Source organism: Ammospiza caudacuta, chromosome 3 (genome assembly GCF_027887145.1).
Source record: "Ammospiza caudacuta isolate bAmmCau1 chromosome 3, bAmmCau1.pri, whole genome shotgun sequence".
In the NCBI taxonomy this organism is placed as follows: Eukaryota; Metazoa; Chordata; class Aves; order Passeriformes; family Passerellidae; genus Ammospiza; species Ammospiza caudacuta.
The window spans coordinates 35,510,116-35,527,702 of NC_080595.1; the positions used below are offsets into that span (position 1 = coordinate 35,510,116).

The 17,587-nt window shown below is 38.8% G+C and overlaps 1 protein-coding gene across 1 annotated transcript in view; it reads right to left on the bottom strand.

Moving 5' to 3' along the window:
* PLD5 (phospholipase D family member 5) overlaps window positions 1–17,587 on the bottom strand; it is a 166,469-nt gene that overhangs the window by 92,400 nt on the left and 56,482 nt on the right. Inside the window, exon 2 of the mRNA XM_058802304.1 lies at window positions 2,841–2,977. Within this exon, the coding sequence (XP_058658287.1) occupies window positions 2,841–2,977 (137 nt within the window). The remainder of the gene's footprint in view (window positions 1–2,840; window positions 2,978–17,587) is intronic.

A 17,587-nucleotide genomic window follows, 5' to 3' on the forward strand; every position in this document is an offset into this window, starting at 1 on the left:
GAATATATGTAAAAAAGCTTGATTTCCTATTCCCTGACTTATTTTTGTTACAAAGCCCCCAAGAGAAATAAATACATCAATAAAGAGTAAGGTCATTTTGGGAACATATGCAGTAAGTATTCCTCATGTAATTAAGGAATGGTTTATGGAATTCATGATGAATTGCAAGCAGATCAGAAAAGCTGCATTTGTGTTCCTGAACAAACCAATCACAACAACAAAGAAAGATGTAAGCTTTACTGAAAACACCACTTGCAAAAGCTCTAGATTCTAAAAAGTCTTCTTACATTCTCTTTAAAATTCTATTTTTTCACACAAGCTCCAAAAATTTCTAGCCAGAGAAATTTTCCAGACCACAGTTCTATTTCAGTTGTACTTTCCTTTAAAACAAAAACCACAGAAATTAAATTTTCCAAAGAAAACAGCCACTAAAAACCATCAGCAAAGTTCTTCTCAAATCCACAGCATCCTTTCCCAACAACATTCTTCATAAATTCAATCAGTTAAAACCAAAAAAAGAGTTATAGGCTCAGGCATATAAACTTATATTTGACAAACATTTCATTATAAAAAAAGTTTAAAAATCATCTATTACCATTCTGTCTCAGCACATCCTGCAAATGGAAGCACCTCTTCCTGAATGCCAGGGAAAGTACTCACGCAGCAGAAATGTAAGAATTCAGTAACTCTTGTCTTATTAAAAGTGCTTAGCCCAAGTACTAAATATATGCCATTGGCAGACATTGATTTGTGACACTTCAGCTAATGTGACACTTCTGTGATGCATTTAACACATAAAGGACCCCAGTGTCATGCCGTAGAGAAGGACTCAATGTTAGCAGGTAGCAGCTGCCAGCACTTGGATACTGTTATTAGCACTGGCTTCGGCAGCTTGTATGCACAGCATTCATGTGCCTTCTGGTTCAGGCATTAGTAGCTACATCACACACTTGATCACTCTGTGAAAGGCACCTTAAAATAGAGCTGGGCTCTGGGCTCACTCCTAGCCCTGTAAACACACAGCAGTTTAATTGACTCTTATATTTAAAGTCAAGGGGCTGAATTTAGTCTCAGGCTCCTCTAACACAATCCAGGAGGGGACAAGAATGACACGTGAAACAACAAAATACTGAGCAAAGGTAAGTATTCTTTTGAAACACAGATTGCTGTAACCCATACAGACAGAAGAAATCAGTCTCTTGTTTTTCACAGAAAAAAATGAATATACCCGTTTTTCTTAGTACTGTGTATCACTTCTACTCTGATTTGTTTTCTCCTTTGAAGAATTAAAAGCAAAGAAGGTGAAGTCCTTCCTTGGCTAGGCCTACAGAGCTACCCAGAACAGAATGGGAACCATGAGTTGATACAACTAAGAGGAAACATGGTGCAGTAGTTTCTGACTGTGTTTCTGACTGTGTTGAAGTCGTGTGCAGTGCACTGAAGCCAATGAGCAGAAAGACTTTCCCCTCATCTGACCTAGTTCTGTCAAAGATTCACACATGAAGACAGTGGGTGTAGAGGTGACACATGCAGTATCTTCAAAAATTTTGGAAGGCAACATCTCACAGTAAAACTTTGATGGGGAAAGAAAAGCTGGCTCAACTCTAGAAAATTCAGAGAAGATATCAGAAGCCTGCCTAGACCTGTAGGAGTACAATGAAGTGAACAAAACCAAACCTAAAAACAATTATGGCAAAAAGTGCCAGATGGACAGTCAGTTTCAAGACAAAGCTACCTGATGCTGCAAGTATATTCCATTTGGAAGGAGATACAGATTTAAAGAATCCTCTTGTGTTATTTTTTTGGGGTTTTTTTTGTTTGTTTCTTAAGCAGCATGCAAACAATATTTTAAAGACCCCATTATAATTGAAAAGACATTACAAAAATTTCTGGATTCTGGATTAGTGCTGTCTGTAATGTAACAGGTGCAGCATGTCCCTAAAGAGTCTGCGCACAAAATGAACAAAGAGTAACAGAAATAAGGATCAAAAGCTCAAAGAAACATTAATCTTTCATAAATCATTCTAAAATGCAAATGTCAATTAGCTCCTACCCAATGTATACCCAGCCATTGCCTACAAATGATTTTTACATCAGCTTGGTGGACAGAAGAGGCCCAGAAGACAACCCAGGAAAAACACTGGCCATCACTAATGAACCGATTAATGGAGGAAGTGAGGAGCAGCAAAATGAGATTCACAGTCAGGAAATGAAAGGCTTAAAAACCTAATCACTTACTTAAAACTAACAGAACCAAAAGTTAAAAGATATACACAGCTATGGCAGGTGTCTGAGGCAAATCTTAATTCAACACTGTCAACACTCATCTTTCTGATCATATCATTAATTTCCTTTACAGTTCACAGGTAAGCCACTGTGTCTATAACAGGGATGCATCAAACAGGAAATAGAAAAGCTCCCCCTACATAGAAGGGACAGCAATCTTAGGTCAAAAGGCATCAGTGACCTTTCTGGAGAAAGAAAGAAAGAAAGAACCGGTCTTGATGAGAAATAGACATGAAAGAATTGGGAACTATGTGATCCACCTCTGTACTCAATTACTGAAACTTAATGGGCTTTGGCTCAGGCTTACAAAATAATTGATCTAACACAAAGGTCTTGCTCAAAACACACCACCAAAAATAACTTCAAAAAGTGTGCTTTAATTTTGTTAAACTAACCTCCAAAACCAGAAATTTAAAATGAGAAACCATTTTCTTCCTCTGTTAGCTACTCTTCCCAATAATACCACAGGACCATGGCAATTACTTCATGCCCTTACGTAACACACATATGTTCCTCTCCACCCCAAAAGAGAAGTTTTGTTTGTTACCTCTTACCGACAGTTATTTTGACAGTTCTTTTCTGAGAGTCCATCCTCATCTTCTCCCATAATATCCACTGCCGAAAATATCAGTGCAACCAGAATTGCAAAGCAGCATACCAGTGCAAAGATCACAATGCATCTTTGCTGGGACTGAAAGAGATTAAGATTAAAAAAGTTTTAATGGCATGAGCACATTCTAGTCAACGACTTGAGACTCTGAAACTTTTACATAAGATCTAAATTTCTTTGAAGACCTTAGTGCAATAGCTGTCAACATGAAACACACCTCAAGATGAAAACACTCTCAAAACTGTCCTTCATGTATCACCTTGAGATGTATTTTAAATCTCTCAGACACTGTTTAATAATTCATGTCACAAATAATATTCATAATTCAAACTGCTTTCTGTTTGTACCACAAGGAAAGCATTATGCATTAAAATAATGACTCCTACATTAACTAAGTATTTTCTGATTGCGGCTCACAGGTAAAGTATACACTTGAGGTGGCACTTAAAAGTTTTGTTGTGTTTGGTTGAAACAAAACATGTCATTGCAAGAAGACTGAAGAGCAAAGTCTTTTTTTTCCTATTGCTACAAAAAGTACCTGACATTGTCACTATGACTGTCACAGCCACTCAGAAACTTGGGAAGTCCTTGCCCCACAATATCTATAATATAATGAACACAAATTCACAGATGATAAATGGGATTCAAGGAAACAATGGGAAACTGTTGCTCAGTACAACAGGCAATGCCTTCCACATCTCAGATTAAATATTAAACATGGCATAGCACTACCTTATGAAATCTTGCAGTAATAAATCAGATGCAGCTGGTAACCCCCTAGATAAATGTGAAATCTCCTAAAGACAGTCTCTTGACATGAAATTTACATAGCTGCATAGAGAATATTCCATTCTGAAACCAAATGTTCAAACAAATATAATGTGCAATTTCCTACTGAAGTAAATTTAAACAAGACCACAACCAAATATAAAAACATCAATGTCTAACTTCTGTTGCAATAGTCATTTTCTTAATTATCATTGTTGCTCCATAATTAAAATGTCACATGTAGGAAAATGCGTCATAAAGGAGTGGGAAAGCATGAAAAATGTATGGGAAAGGAAACAACATCACACTTGCAGCTGATAACCAATTTCACAGTATTTCCATTGTTCCAAATATTTTGTTTAAGAAGCAACAAGTATCAGAGTAGTAAGAACATTTTCCCATACACCTAAAGAAAAGGCCTAACTCTTTAAAAAAAAAAATAAAATTCCAATACTTCCCAGCTAGTGTACTTCTCAGGAGAAATATGCTGATGTTTCATTTCAGAATAAATCAGATAAAAACACTTTATTTCAGTCAATGAAAAACAAAACACAGCAAACAATTTCTTCAGACGAACAGGAAAAACTAATCTGAAATTTAGTGACAAATGTAGCCTTTAACAGTAACACCAAATGCGTGGTTCAGGTTATAAGCATATTTTAAATATAATGCATATTATACACTTTTATACATTTCACATATATGTTTAAATCTGTATTTCTATTATAGTAACTAAAATCTTACCAGAATGCAGCATAAGAAAATGTCCTTCAGCCATAACAAAATATATGTTTAAATCTGCATTTCCCTTATAGTAACTAAAATCTTACCAGAATGCAGCATAAGAAAATGTTCTTCAGCCGTAACAAAGCTAACTCATTAAAGAAATACATTTGGAAAGTTTTTTTTTCCCTGCTGCTAGGTAGAATCATGGCAACATTTGAAAAGAGTTGTAAATTACTGCACCTGGGTGTCCAGAACTAAGGCTGCACAGTGGGACATAAGAGAAAATTGTTCAACACTCTCAATGCCTCATACTACTAGCAAGAAAAACTAAGAATTGCCAAAGAAAAGTAGGCATTCAGGTCTGGGACACTGCTGTATGCCATTTCTTCATCAGGACACTTCAGGCTGCTTTTAGGATGACCAATGTTTTTTGCAGTACTGCAAGTGCACTTCCAGAAACACTTTGATGCAGGTTCCTCCTAGCACTGAATGTATCACCATGGCAGCAAGGCAGCAAAGCAATTCCCATAACCAGCAAACCAAAAAGAGCCTGGGCTTGTTTTCTAGTCCTCAGGAGCAGGGGATGTGACCAAGTAGGGCTCACAACCATCGGGCTCTTTTTCCTCCCAAATCAGGCTAACTGCCACTATTCTACACGCTGGGACTAATTTTGAGTTACTCTGAATAAACTTGAAGCAAAAGCATCCTAGCTGCCACATGGTGTGAAAGACTTCATGCTATTGCTCCAGGGAGTGACTCCCATCTTCTTGTCACGCTGCCATGCGAGCTGCACAACAACCACAGAGAGCAGTGGGACCACTGGGCCAGCAGGAACCACATCAGCCTTTGAGGCTGGGCCAGTACTCACAGAGACAACAGGCAATGCTTCACTGAAAGGTGGCCACAGAGTTGTAAGTCATAACACACCTCTGGAAACCTCTCAGCCTGCTTAAAGCTTGAAGGCCAAATCAATATAAAATCTACAGAGTACCAAAAATCATACGGTATCACAAGGAGGAGGGGATGTGGGGGAAAAAGGGCAGAAGGAACAAATGCTTAAAGTTAAATACCAGGAAATCTTATGGCAGCAATTTCTAGGAGGTCAAAATAATTCTGAATGGATCCTCCTAATCAAACATTAATTTCCATTCCACATAATTTTGGGGAATATATTCAAGGTTTCTTGACCCCTGTGTTGTAGTTGAAAATTGTAGGAAGTTTAAATCACTGTTCTTTCATGGATACAGCTTGTCAAGCTCTGCAGTTTGTGAGTACTTCTCACTGTGAGCAGCACAAGCTTAGTACCATTAGTAAGAACACTGCTATTCTACAAACGCAAAAATAAAGACAGAACCACACAAACCTATTTTACTGCTCCTATTTCACAGATCCTTTATAATATGCAGTTGTCTTTGACAAGTATAATGGATTAATTATTTTACTTTTCCCTAAGTACCAGCTTAACTGTATGGTTACAAATAGCATAGGGAACCTTTTAAATCAACATTTAAAAACACCCCTGTGACTACAGTTTTTCTTTGAACTAAGTATAGCACAAAATAGTAAATAAAATAAAGCAAAAATTCCAAGTTTGTGATTCTCCCAACTCTACATTTTCAGTCACAGATCTGAAGGGTCAAGTAAAGACCAGTAAAAAAAAACTAAAGAGAGTAAAGAAGATTTTTAAAAGTTTCATAGTTCATGTTGAACTTATTCCTGCTGTGGTGGGTTTTTTTCATTGCTTTTCAATCTGTATATTACATTATAGTTAATGTTTGGAAAATGTTTACACTAAAATTCATATTTATACTAGAAAAGAAAGAATAAAAAACAGCAACTTGCATGAAATAAGTCTTTTCACAACAGTAATAAATCTTTATTTTCACACAATTTGCCATAAAACTGACCATTTTCAAATAACATTTTCCTAACTGAAACAGATTAGGATAGACCATATCCCTGCTCTATTATACCATCCCTGCATGCCTCTGTGTGCATCTATGTGCAAGGAATAGCAGGCATCATGGAAGAATCCAAAATCAATGAGCTCACACCACTGGCAGACTAGAAGGGACCTGCTGGGCTGCTCCTCAGACCCCTGTGTCAGTGGCCTTGGGCAGACTGCTTGTTTGATGCTGTCTTGTTGCACACCCCCTCGGCAGCTGGGATCCCTCTGAGCTTTTCAGACCTATCCTTCTGTTTCCTCCACAAAAATGCCTCAGCGTTCAGGCTTTCAGTCTTCAACCAAAAATCACAGAATACAGGGGTCTCTAAAACTTATGCAGTCCATCTGTCCATATACAGTTAATTTGTACAAATATTAATTCCAATAGATATTTGTTTAGCCTGTCCTCAAAAATCCAGAGTCGAAAGAGAGCCTGTAGTCTTTTCAGGCAACTCCATCCCATATCTAAGCACCTGACTGATGCCTAACTTAAGTCTCTTATGCTGCAACAACTCTTTTTTTCTTTCCTGTACTCATGGAAAACATTTAACAGAGCATTTAATTCTCTCTTTTACATATTTAAAGGCTGCTATAGATGCTAAGAGGCCCAAGGCCAGACCCCCTACAAGTTTGACTGTACTGACAGGCAAGCCCAGAAATTCTCTTGCATGAGACAAAGATTTGTTCAGGGCTTAAGGAAGATTGGAAAAGAAACTCCTGCAGGAACAAAGACTATAAAAAATACTGTGAGTAAAATGTGTTTCTTTCACCTGGCTCAACTAGCTTAAACAATATCTAACTTAAAATAAATCCACCAAAATACTGCATTACTAAAACAAAGCATGGGAATTAATTCATTTTGTTATACCTCTAGGGAGAGAGTGAGAAGAAAAGCCAAAAGCTGCACAATGGTTATTCAGTAACTGTACTATTCAGACTAATGTTTAATCTGGGAAGGACCTGCTTGTTTATTATTAAGAAAAAGGATAGCCTATGCCAATTAAGCTTATCAGAGCCTGTGATACCCATGCAGAATTGAGAACAAGAGCAAGAAAAAGGCCTCCATCTTTACTGCACTCACATTGCTCAAAAGCTGTTAAGAACACTTCACTGGCTCCTGAAGCTTTCAGTTTCTTCTCAAACAACAGTCATTTCTTTGAGACTGAGATTTTAATCAGGAATTTATTCTTTCTCCAATGCAGTACAAGAATGTCTTCTCCCAAAAAAAGAGCCATGAAATTGCAATGCTATTGCTGCATCTACTGATAAAACTGACTACATAACAAAACAAGTCATGGCTTTGAACTTGTGCTTCATTTTTTAAGACCTATTTACAGACTGAAGAAGGCAATACTTATACACCACACTAATACAGACTCTAAGAGGCAGGCTTTCACATCTCTGGTCATTTCATTAGTCTGCCCCTTCCTGCAACACCCGTAAACACAAATGTGACAACAGAAGCACTCGTCTGCAACACCTGTAACTGTTGGACAGCCCCTTAAAGAGCTGTTTGTGAGTCAGGTTCTATGGGGTGCTGCAATACACCTGCCAGAGAGAGCAAGGAGCTGGACTTCAAGAATTGGCAATCATTCCTGGATTACCCTCGGTCATGCGTTTACTAGAGAAAAACATTACTATAAATACTATTTCCCCTTAATCTGCAATCTGCATACACTAATAATCTTCATTGCAGCCTTGAATCTCCCAGTTGGTATGATTAATGCCAATAAACACTTCAAATCTTCTTTAAAAGGAACAGATTGCTAAAGTAAGTTAAATATTTTTAAATTGGCTGGACCTAGTTAGTTTCATCCTTGGATATTTAAAGTAGTGGCTGAAACTAACAGAGAATTTTTAGGACTCAGCTCTGAAAACTCGCAAGCTTGAGTGAAGTATCAGAAGCCTGGAAAAAGCAAAAGTGCTACCCATATTCAAGAAAAAATGGTGATCGGCCAGTAGAGGTTGGGAAACAATGAGCTAGTTATTCTAGCTTCAGTCTCTAGAAAATATGTAAATGGTAAGAAGCTTTTTCATGCAAAAGTCATGATTTTGCATGACATTGATCAAGTCTGATTTCTATCTTTCCTAGTTACAAGCCCTATTGTCCTTCTGAAGAAGCTGAAAATAATGTATACTCTCACCTCTATTAAAAAATTTCCTACAAACCACAGCAACTATGTCCAGATTATCACAGGAGAGGTGTAAAGCTGATTGAAAAATCGAGCTCATTGAAAAAATGGGAGGACGTTTTGCAGAATGAATTCTGCATTTAGAATGGATTCAGAGGATTCTGCTTTGTATCTGGTTTTGCTCATGTCTCCATTAACAATCTAAATTCTGGAATAGAAATAAAAAGTTCTTATTAAGTTTTCAATCAAAACCAAAGTAGTACAAATTGAAGACCAGGTTAAAATTTAAAAATGTTCTTGACTCTTTAGAGAGTATGTCAACAAAAACAAGATAAATTTCAATAAAGGAAAAGAGCTACAAGCAGGTAGGACCAAGTAGTTGCACATATACAGGAACTGAGAAACCACTAGGAAAAAGAATAACCAAAACTATTAACAGGCTGGAACAGATGTTTTAGGAAGACAGAACAAAAAATGGCAGGAGTCCGTAGTTTGGAGAGAAGAAGAAATATGACCAAGGGGTACAATACCTACACATGAACATCAGGTATAGTGAAGGCAGAATTATCCACCAAGTACTACAATTCCAGAAATAGTGGATGTTTATTGAAACTTCAGGAGTTAAGTTCCCAAAAGGTAATGTACTTTTTTATGAAGATGATATTAAGCACCTGGAATTTGTTGCCACAGGAGGCCATGAAAGCAAACAGCAGCAGGAGGTTTAAAAAGAGATTAGCAGAGGTTTAAAAAGAGATTAGACAAAGCTTTCAAAAATACATCCTCATCTGATGTTAGGGAAAAAGGCTGGGATGCACCCTCTGCTAGAGATGATGGGAAGCATGGAAACATGCCAGTGCCCACTGGTAGGCACACAGTACAGGACTAGACACACCATGAGTCTGAGCTGCAGAATGTATTTTCTACATTCTTAAATAGTTCAATTTTTCCACAGAAGGAATCAAGAGTTATAGCAGAGAACAACCTGATCATTGTGTTGACTTAGATCTCTACATCCTGCTATAGTGCCTGAACTGCATGCAAGGCAAAAATAATCCTTAGCCTCTACTTCACGTTGGTGTATTTTGTTTACCTTTCAAGACTGAATGCAGAATCAACAGTAAATACTTAGTCCCATAGTTACCCACCTGTCGCAGACATTTCTCCACAGAAATCTTTCCTTTTGGATTTCTGTGTCTTTGGGAGGCCAGAGGTCTCTGAAGACAAGGTAAACAATTATTATCAGCTGCTGTGGAATGCAATAGGATTCACCTTGATTGGCTCATTTTCTATGTTTATAATTAAGGGCCAATCATCAGTGCAAGCCAGGGGACTGAGTCCCTGGACACAACTTTGTTGTGGATTCTTTTCTATTCTATTCTTAGCTTAGCTAGCAGCTCTGCAAACCTCTCTCTATATTCTATTAGTATAGTAATAATGTATTATATATCATATATTAATAAATAAGCCTTCTGATCAAGATACAAGATTCACCGTCTCTCTCTCACCAGCAGCGGCCCACTCAGGTCGCTGTAATAACTGGTGACCCCTCGTGTCAGAGCAAAGATTAATCTGATAAGACCAGAGGAGCAAAATTGCTGCACTGGGTAAAAATCCTGTATGTGTGGCATTTGATGGTTGCTTTGAAGTGACCTCAGAAAGTGGATTCAAGCCAGGAGCTGAAGAACCGAAGATCCTTATTTGGACAGAGTTCACAGCCAAGGCTGACCACAAGAGAACCTTTCTTCTGGAAAACCATCAGGAAAGATGATGGAAAAGAGCAGCAGACCTGTGGAGCTGGCCAGAGCAAGCTGGACTCTTTCAAAAGGTACTGTTCACTTTTCTATCCCTGATGAACCAGCCCTTCGTAGCTTGTGGCTGTTTGTATGACAGACCCATGCCTTGCCAGAAGAGATTCAATTCTCCCCTTCAGAGTAGAAAATAATAGCCCTCTGGAAACATTGGTGCAGGGAAGACGGTTTCTTTTTGTCAAAAACAGATATCTATGAATTCTTTCGATGGGCAAAGCTTTTTGGGTTCTTTGCTGATGTCTTATATGCTTTAGATGCTTTTGTCTGGGAGTGCATGGACTCGATTATCCAGCGCGTCTTCAGTAAGGGACGCGTGATGCCTTCTATCTACCCAGCATTTATAAAGCTTTTCCCTGTCCTGAAACGCAGAGCAGCTTGTTTTCAGTGGATCTCTAATTGTTATGGCCAAGCTCCGTTTCCACCACCTTTGGCAGAAGACGCGGTGGGGGAGGACATTTTTCTTCCCAGCCCCCCTGCTTCACGGCGGGGGGGGGCGAAACTTCGCGGCGCGAAGAAGTTTTTTTTACTCTTTCTCCGGAGCATGCTCAGATGGAGTTTTCTCCTTCCCCCCCTTCTCTCTCTCCGGGGGGATGGGAGCGGCCGCTCAAGCCAGCGCCGGCCTCTCAGACTCCGCCTTCAGAAACGGGGGCGGCACCGGTCTCCGAGGTTTCCTCCACGGCCCTGCTAGAGCCGTCACTCCAGGAGATCCCGTCTCCGCCTCTCCAGGAGGTCCCGCCCGCGGTTGCACCGGCCTCCCTGCCCCCGCAAGAGCCTGTGTCGGAGAAGGCCGAAGAGACAGCACTTCCGCCGATTGACCTGTTGCTAAGCAACAGCGACGCTTCGCCGCTCCTCCCAGCTCCGCTGGTGCCCGTGCCGTGCCCGCCGCCGCTTTCAGAGCCAAGGGATGCAGCAACAGCGTGTTCCCACACGTCCCCGCCACCTCCGCAGCGGGCCCCAGAGTCAGCAGCAGAAAACGGAGTTGAACCTGCGGGACCCTCGAAGCAGCCCGCGGCTGATCCCACGCTCAGCGCGGTTCCCCCCCCGGTTCCGGCTCCGTCCCCGCTGCTTCCACCGGACGTCCCAGCAGCCGCCCTGGAGGCTGGTCTCTCCTTCAGTGGAGCAGGGGCTGCCCGCCAGCTCACTGTTGTGGCAGTCCGGCTGCCGGCTTTCAAGCTTGGCGGTTTGGGGGGTGGTTTTTCGGGGATTGTCCCATGGAGGCCGCCGCCTCTCTTGTGCCCTAGCGGCGAGGGGGAGGGGGCTCCCGAAAGTTTTGCCTTTGGTCCCCAGCCCAGTGGGGGTGGTGCCGTGATGCTGTGGGAAACAAACATTCCCAGACCCGAGATGAAGATTCTCGGGGCAGCTTCCATTTCCCTGCTGCTGGCATGCCTCAGTGGTTTAGGGGAAAGGAAGCGTCTCACTACCCGTGCTGCCATTGTGCTAGCAGCAAGGTTCAGGCCTGCGGGAATGCAGAGCCTTCCTTATGGGTTTGGCCTGGGATGCTGGGCTCAGGAAATTCCTGGGCCGGGCCCACTGCCCACTGCGAGGCCTCTTGACGTTTTTGGGGATTGTGGTTTGTCCTACCGGTCCGGGTCCCCCTGTGTGAGCCAGTTTTGGGGTTCCTGGTCCAGTATGGGCCAGGGCCCCCAGGGCCTTTCCTTCTCTGGCACTGCTCTGCTGCTGCTTCTTTTTGCTTTTCGATCAAAAAAAAAAAAAAAAAAAAAAAAAAAAAAAAAAAAAAAAAAATTTAAAAATTAAATAAAAAAGATTGAAAATACTGGGCAGCAGCTCTGGAGCGCTGAAGCACTGAAAGGCCAGCAGAAAGGACATTTCAAAATTGTTCAAATTGTTTAAAATTGTATTAAGACTGTCAATGGTTTTTGATAACTATTGATGGAACTCTTTTGCAGAAGTCTGTTTCAGGACCAAAAGGACTCTCAGATATTCGAAGGGAAACAGCTTCGGCTCTTGGACTGTTCCTGAACTCAGCTGCATGGACTTCAATTTCCTTTGCATTGTTTTTGGCAATTTTCTTATATTGTAGGATTGTTTTAGTGAATTGTTAGTATTCTATATTTTATAGGTGAAGGAATTTCCTGTTCATTCCACATCAGCATTTTTCTTTTATTTTTATACAACTTAGAAAGGTGAGATGTCGCAGACATTTCTCCACAGAAATCTTTCCTTTTGGATTTCTGTGTCTTTGGGAGGCCAGAGGTCTCTGAAGACAAGGTAAACAATTATTATCAGCTGCTGTGGAATGCAATAGGATTCACCTTGATTGGCTCATTTTCTATGTTTATAATTAAGGGCCAATCATCAGTGCAAGCCAGGGGACTGAGTCCCTGGACACAACTTTGTTGTGGATTCTTTTCTATTCTATTCTTAGCTTAGCTAGCAGCTCTGCAAACCTCTCTCTATATTCTATTAGTATAGTAATAATGTATTATATATCATATATTAATAAATAAGCCTTCTGATCAAGATACAAGATTCACCGTCTCTCTCTCACCAGCAGCGGCCCACTCAGGTCGCTGTAATACCCACCAAAACAACAGAATCACCAACTAATACTCCAAAGAACACATTCTTTAATGTGTTTTCCAAGCAAACAAGAAGACACACTATCCAGCAGTATCCCTGTCTGCCCAGCGTCTTTTGAATCTGTATTTGATTTATAGAGAAAGATTAATATAATAATCTGAAATTTTAGAAGATCCATATGCAGGTAGACTTGGCTGAGAAAGACACAAATAAGTGTCTCTACCAAGGGAAAGACAGTCCAAAGGTTTGCTTTCCCCCACACCCAGGGCTCAGGAGCACACAGCCTCATGGAACAGGGGTGGGAGGAATCCCTGCCCTGGGTGGGGGGCTGTGGCCCCTGAGCACACACAGTGAAGCAGCTGCCTTGGCTTCACTGCTGTCTGAACAAACCTTTGATCCAACAGCTCAGGCACATAACACATGGACAGGCACAAGGCTATAAATAGAAAACCAATAAACTACTTTGGAAGAAATCCAGGGCTTTAGAGGTTACTTATCTGGACCTCCTCCACGCAGGGTTCTATACTGCAGAAAGATATTAGCATTCAGAATGTGACGTCTGTAAGAAATAAAGGTTTCCAGCACATAACCAACTAACCTCTGATGCAATTTGTCAACCAAAACTGGCATAAGAGAAGGGATGAAAAGCCTGAATACATTGAAGTGTTCATGTGCCATTTTCCCAAAATTGGGCCCTGACTTCTCATCATGATATATCGACTCAGCCTTCAGCATAATGTATGGCAGTATTATCATTTGGCAACGTCAAAAAAAGGCCATTGTCTACCCTAAAAATAATACTCTACTCAAATCTATTGTCTCTTGAAAAGAGAAAAAGAAATAAGGTATTGAACAGCCAATTCAAAAGATTATTAATACTTCATTAGTATGAAAAAACAGCATAAGATTTCTATATTCCAATATCTCTTTGTGCATTTTTAAACCTGAACCCGCTAAGTAAGGACTCCTACCACAGCTAGCATTGCAGCCATTACTTCACCAGGACAAAATATAAAAAAAAATAGAACCAAAAAATTGTGTTACACATACAGTACTTTAATATATTACATCTTTTATGTACAGACAGACTTTCTATGTATAATTTTATTTTACAAATATAATTAAAAATGGAACTCTTCAGAAATCAGGTGAAACTCAGCAACTAATAACTGAGCAAACAAAAATTTGGTCTATTATTTCCCATCAAGAGCTGGATCCCATAAGGCAGTATTTTGAGAAAGAATGAAATTAATAACCACATGAAGATGCAAATCATTAATATATTGCAGAACAGTCCATTTAAAATCAATTACAATCATCAGAGGACAGCTGGCTGAGGGGTATATAGCAGATGATAAAAAGACTGGCCTAGAGTGTAGAAGGCAAATTTCTTGCAGAAAATGCTCTTTCAAATTTTACACCCTCTATGTATCTTTCTGGATTCTACAGCATGCAAACCAAGCAGTTAGAAAGCCATACTCTGAATTGTAGGCCTACTTCTCTCAACACCTAGTTTAATTTTGATGTTGACAGTCTTAACTCCTAATGAAAAACTAGATGGAAATATCAGAATCTATAAAAATCAGAATTTTCCATGGACACAAAATAAGTAGTTGCAGTAACTTGCCATACTGCATCTGTCCCTAGCCAACAATTCTCTTGTTTTCAAACAACAGGCAGAAAAAAAATAGTCTACAGTAATACTGTCTTTTCCATACTTTGCTTGCATTCATCAAAATCACATTTTTGTTCTAACTCTGACTCAAGAATTTCTTAAATCTCTCATGGAATGAATTGTTTATTGTACATGTTCAACTTTTAATCTAAAGATTAACTATATTTCTATGAAAATTAAACAGAACGTTCTGAGTCAAAAAGAAGGGGAAAATTGTTTTTTCTTAGTTGCTGATTAAATATGCTCAAAACTTTTCCTCTTAGATATTTCAGACTAATTTTAAATGTCTCACCAGAAAAGGGAGGACATCCTACATTTGAAGTACTTGAAGTCATGCTTTTATTTCAGGTTTTATTTCGGCTTTTATTTTCATCTGGTCACTTTTGAATACAAAAGTGAGCTAGAACACAGAAGTGTCCACTAGCTACAATTATTCCAGAGTGACTTCATCCCAATTCCTCTCGATCAGTCTAATAAATATTGTTCTGGCAGCATAATTCTGCACCAAACTGGGCAGGACTGCAATAACTAAGACAGCTTTAGCTTTACAGGTAAGGCTCCTAAAGGAGCTATAAATGTTCTAAACATTTAGAACATAGCTGGTATAACAGCTATAAATATTCTAAATTTTAACTATAACCCTGCCATGCTATTGAGGCACATTCCAGCCTAGAGACAACCTGTTTAGATGGTAACATCCAGATATTCAGTATATTTTAACAGGCTGAATACAGGACAGGAAGCATTTGAGAACAGAGGACAGGACAGAGTGTGCTCTGGCAAACCATGGCATTTACCACTGCAACATCAAAGAGTTTCACACTCCCTGACAAAGGAGATCAGCAAAATGTTGGGCAGCTATTTTCTGAGCACATGATAAATACATTTTTATGTGCTAAGGAAAGAAAATACAGTAAACCTAACAATATCAGTGGAAGCATATCTGTGACAGATCACTCCATATCACTGAGGCAGCCAAAAAAGCACCAAAACATCTCTGTGTGTCTTACCCACATGTTGCCAAGTTTCCTGAAATCAGAGAGCATTTGTAATGTAGAATCCTGTTCCAGAACAGTTATTAACTTTTGTGTGTGTGTCTGTGTATATATCTATATTCTTAAATATATATATTTATACACACAAACAGACATGTAATAATGACCATTAACACCTAACATAAATGTCTCTAAATCACAAGGAGAAACTAGAAGTAGGCAGTGCGAAGTAGCAGCATGAAGGCAGACCAGACTCTATGCAGATGAATACACTGATTTACACTAATTTACATTACAATTACATTACATTACAATATTCTAATTTACAAATGGAAATGCCTCTGTTATGTTCAAAGTTAACTACAATTTACTTTTATATGATCAGTAACTGCAGAAAAAAATTCTAGTAATATACTCAGTTAAGTAATGCAAGATGCTGACAGCACAGCTTCAACTACAAGTCACTTTCTTTCAAGAAAGTTTTATATAACAGTGCTACTAATAAAGCTTTAAGAGAAACTAAGTGAAATTTTAAAGCAATGAAGAAAGTTTATTCACAGTGTTTGCATACGTCCTTTTTGGTACATTAAATGATCATATGTACAGTCTGCTCAAGCTTCATGCACACAGCTTTGTTTTGCTAAGATACTTTCAAAATGAGACAAGACCTAAAAAAAAAGACTAAAAATAAAAAGTTGTGGCTACTGGCATATAGATTCCATCAGGGAGCATGTTAGACACAAATTTGAGCTCAAGTGCAATAATGTAGAATTACAAATTCATCACTCTACCTGGAGTATGTGTCATCTTATCCAAATTAACAAGGCAAAATACATTATGTTAAAGCTTTTCAATGAGACTTTAGCATTTAATCCCGTGATTGGAACAGGCTAAGAATGTATCTACCATCAATTACAGCATTATCACAATAAGTTCCTACAAAGCAATAATTCTACAGTCAAGGGCAGGTGGTGCAACTGAACCTGGACGTACTAACAAATTTTGTTATATAAATCACAAATTGCTGGTTTCTCTTCCATAAAGCGTAAACTGCAAATTGAGAATATTTCAAATTAATTTTTTTTTTAAAGTTTGCTTTCACTCATTCTGACAAGATTCACTTAAAGAAAAGTTCTATTAACTCTGTTATAAATTAACACAAATTCAGGAAAAGAAATTATCTCATATGGGAAGCATTTAATTTTAGCTCATTCTGAATTTTTAACTACACTGCAAGTACATATTGAACTAATAGATTTGCCATCTGGCCAAGAAGTTAATTCCATTGTCACAAAGAGCACAACCAGTGTGACATTCACAGTAGGAATATATATATTCTACTGTAAAGAGATATAAAGGAAAACAGAGGCTTATGATCTCCAGCTAATCAGAGATATAAAGGTAAACTAGTTAATTATAGTGATTAAGTGTATCCGATCTATGCTTTCTTTCCTGTGAAAGACTCAAGAGGTAATTTAGGAACCATGGTTTTTATCCTACAAAATTCTGTATTTGAATTAAATGACAGTGTTCATACTATATTTTAAGTAACTCCACTTGACTGAAATTTCCTTTACTGGCTGAGTAATATGTAATATTACAAGTAAAGATGGGACTGCCATATTGACTTCAGCTTCCCTGAATCTCAAGAAATTAACAAATATTTGAATATTTAAAAATACAATAAATTTATAAGCACACATATATACATACATATATATATATATATATATATATATATATATATATAAAAGCACACAAATATATACCAAGCAAGCAAACAATAAAGAGCACCAAGAGAAATAAAGACAAGAAACAAACAGCAGCAGGATTTAAGACCTCCATCTTTTAGTTCCCTCTACCACAGCCTCTTTCTGTGTGATATCTGTTCCAGATCCGTGCTCATTGTTGCAGAAGTATTTTTTCTACTCCTAGTGGAGTTGACACACACCATTATGGGTTGAGGAGATAAAGGTAAGAGAATCAAGTTAACTGGGCAAAGTAAATTGTTTCTGGATGTTTTATTTTTTCACTATTTCAGCTATATTCATCTTTTCCCCTTTCCCTGTTTCACCAAACAGCAAAAAACAATTCCTCGCTG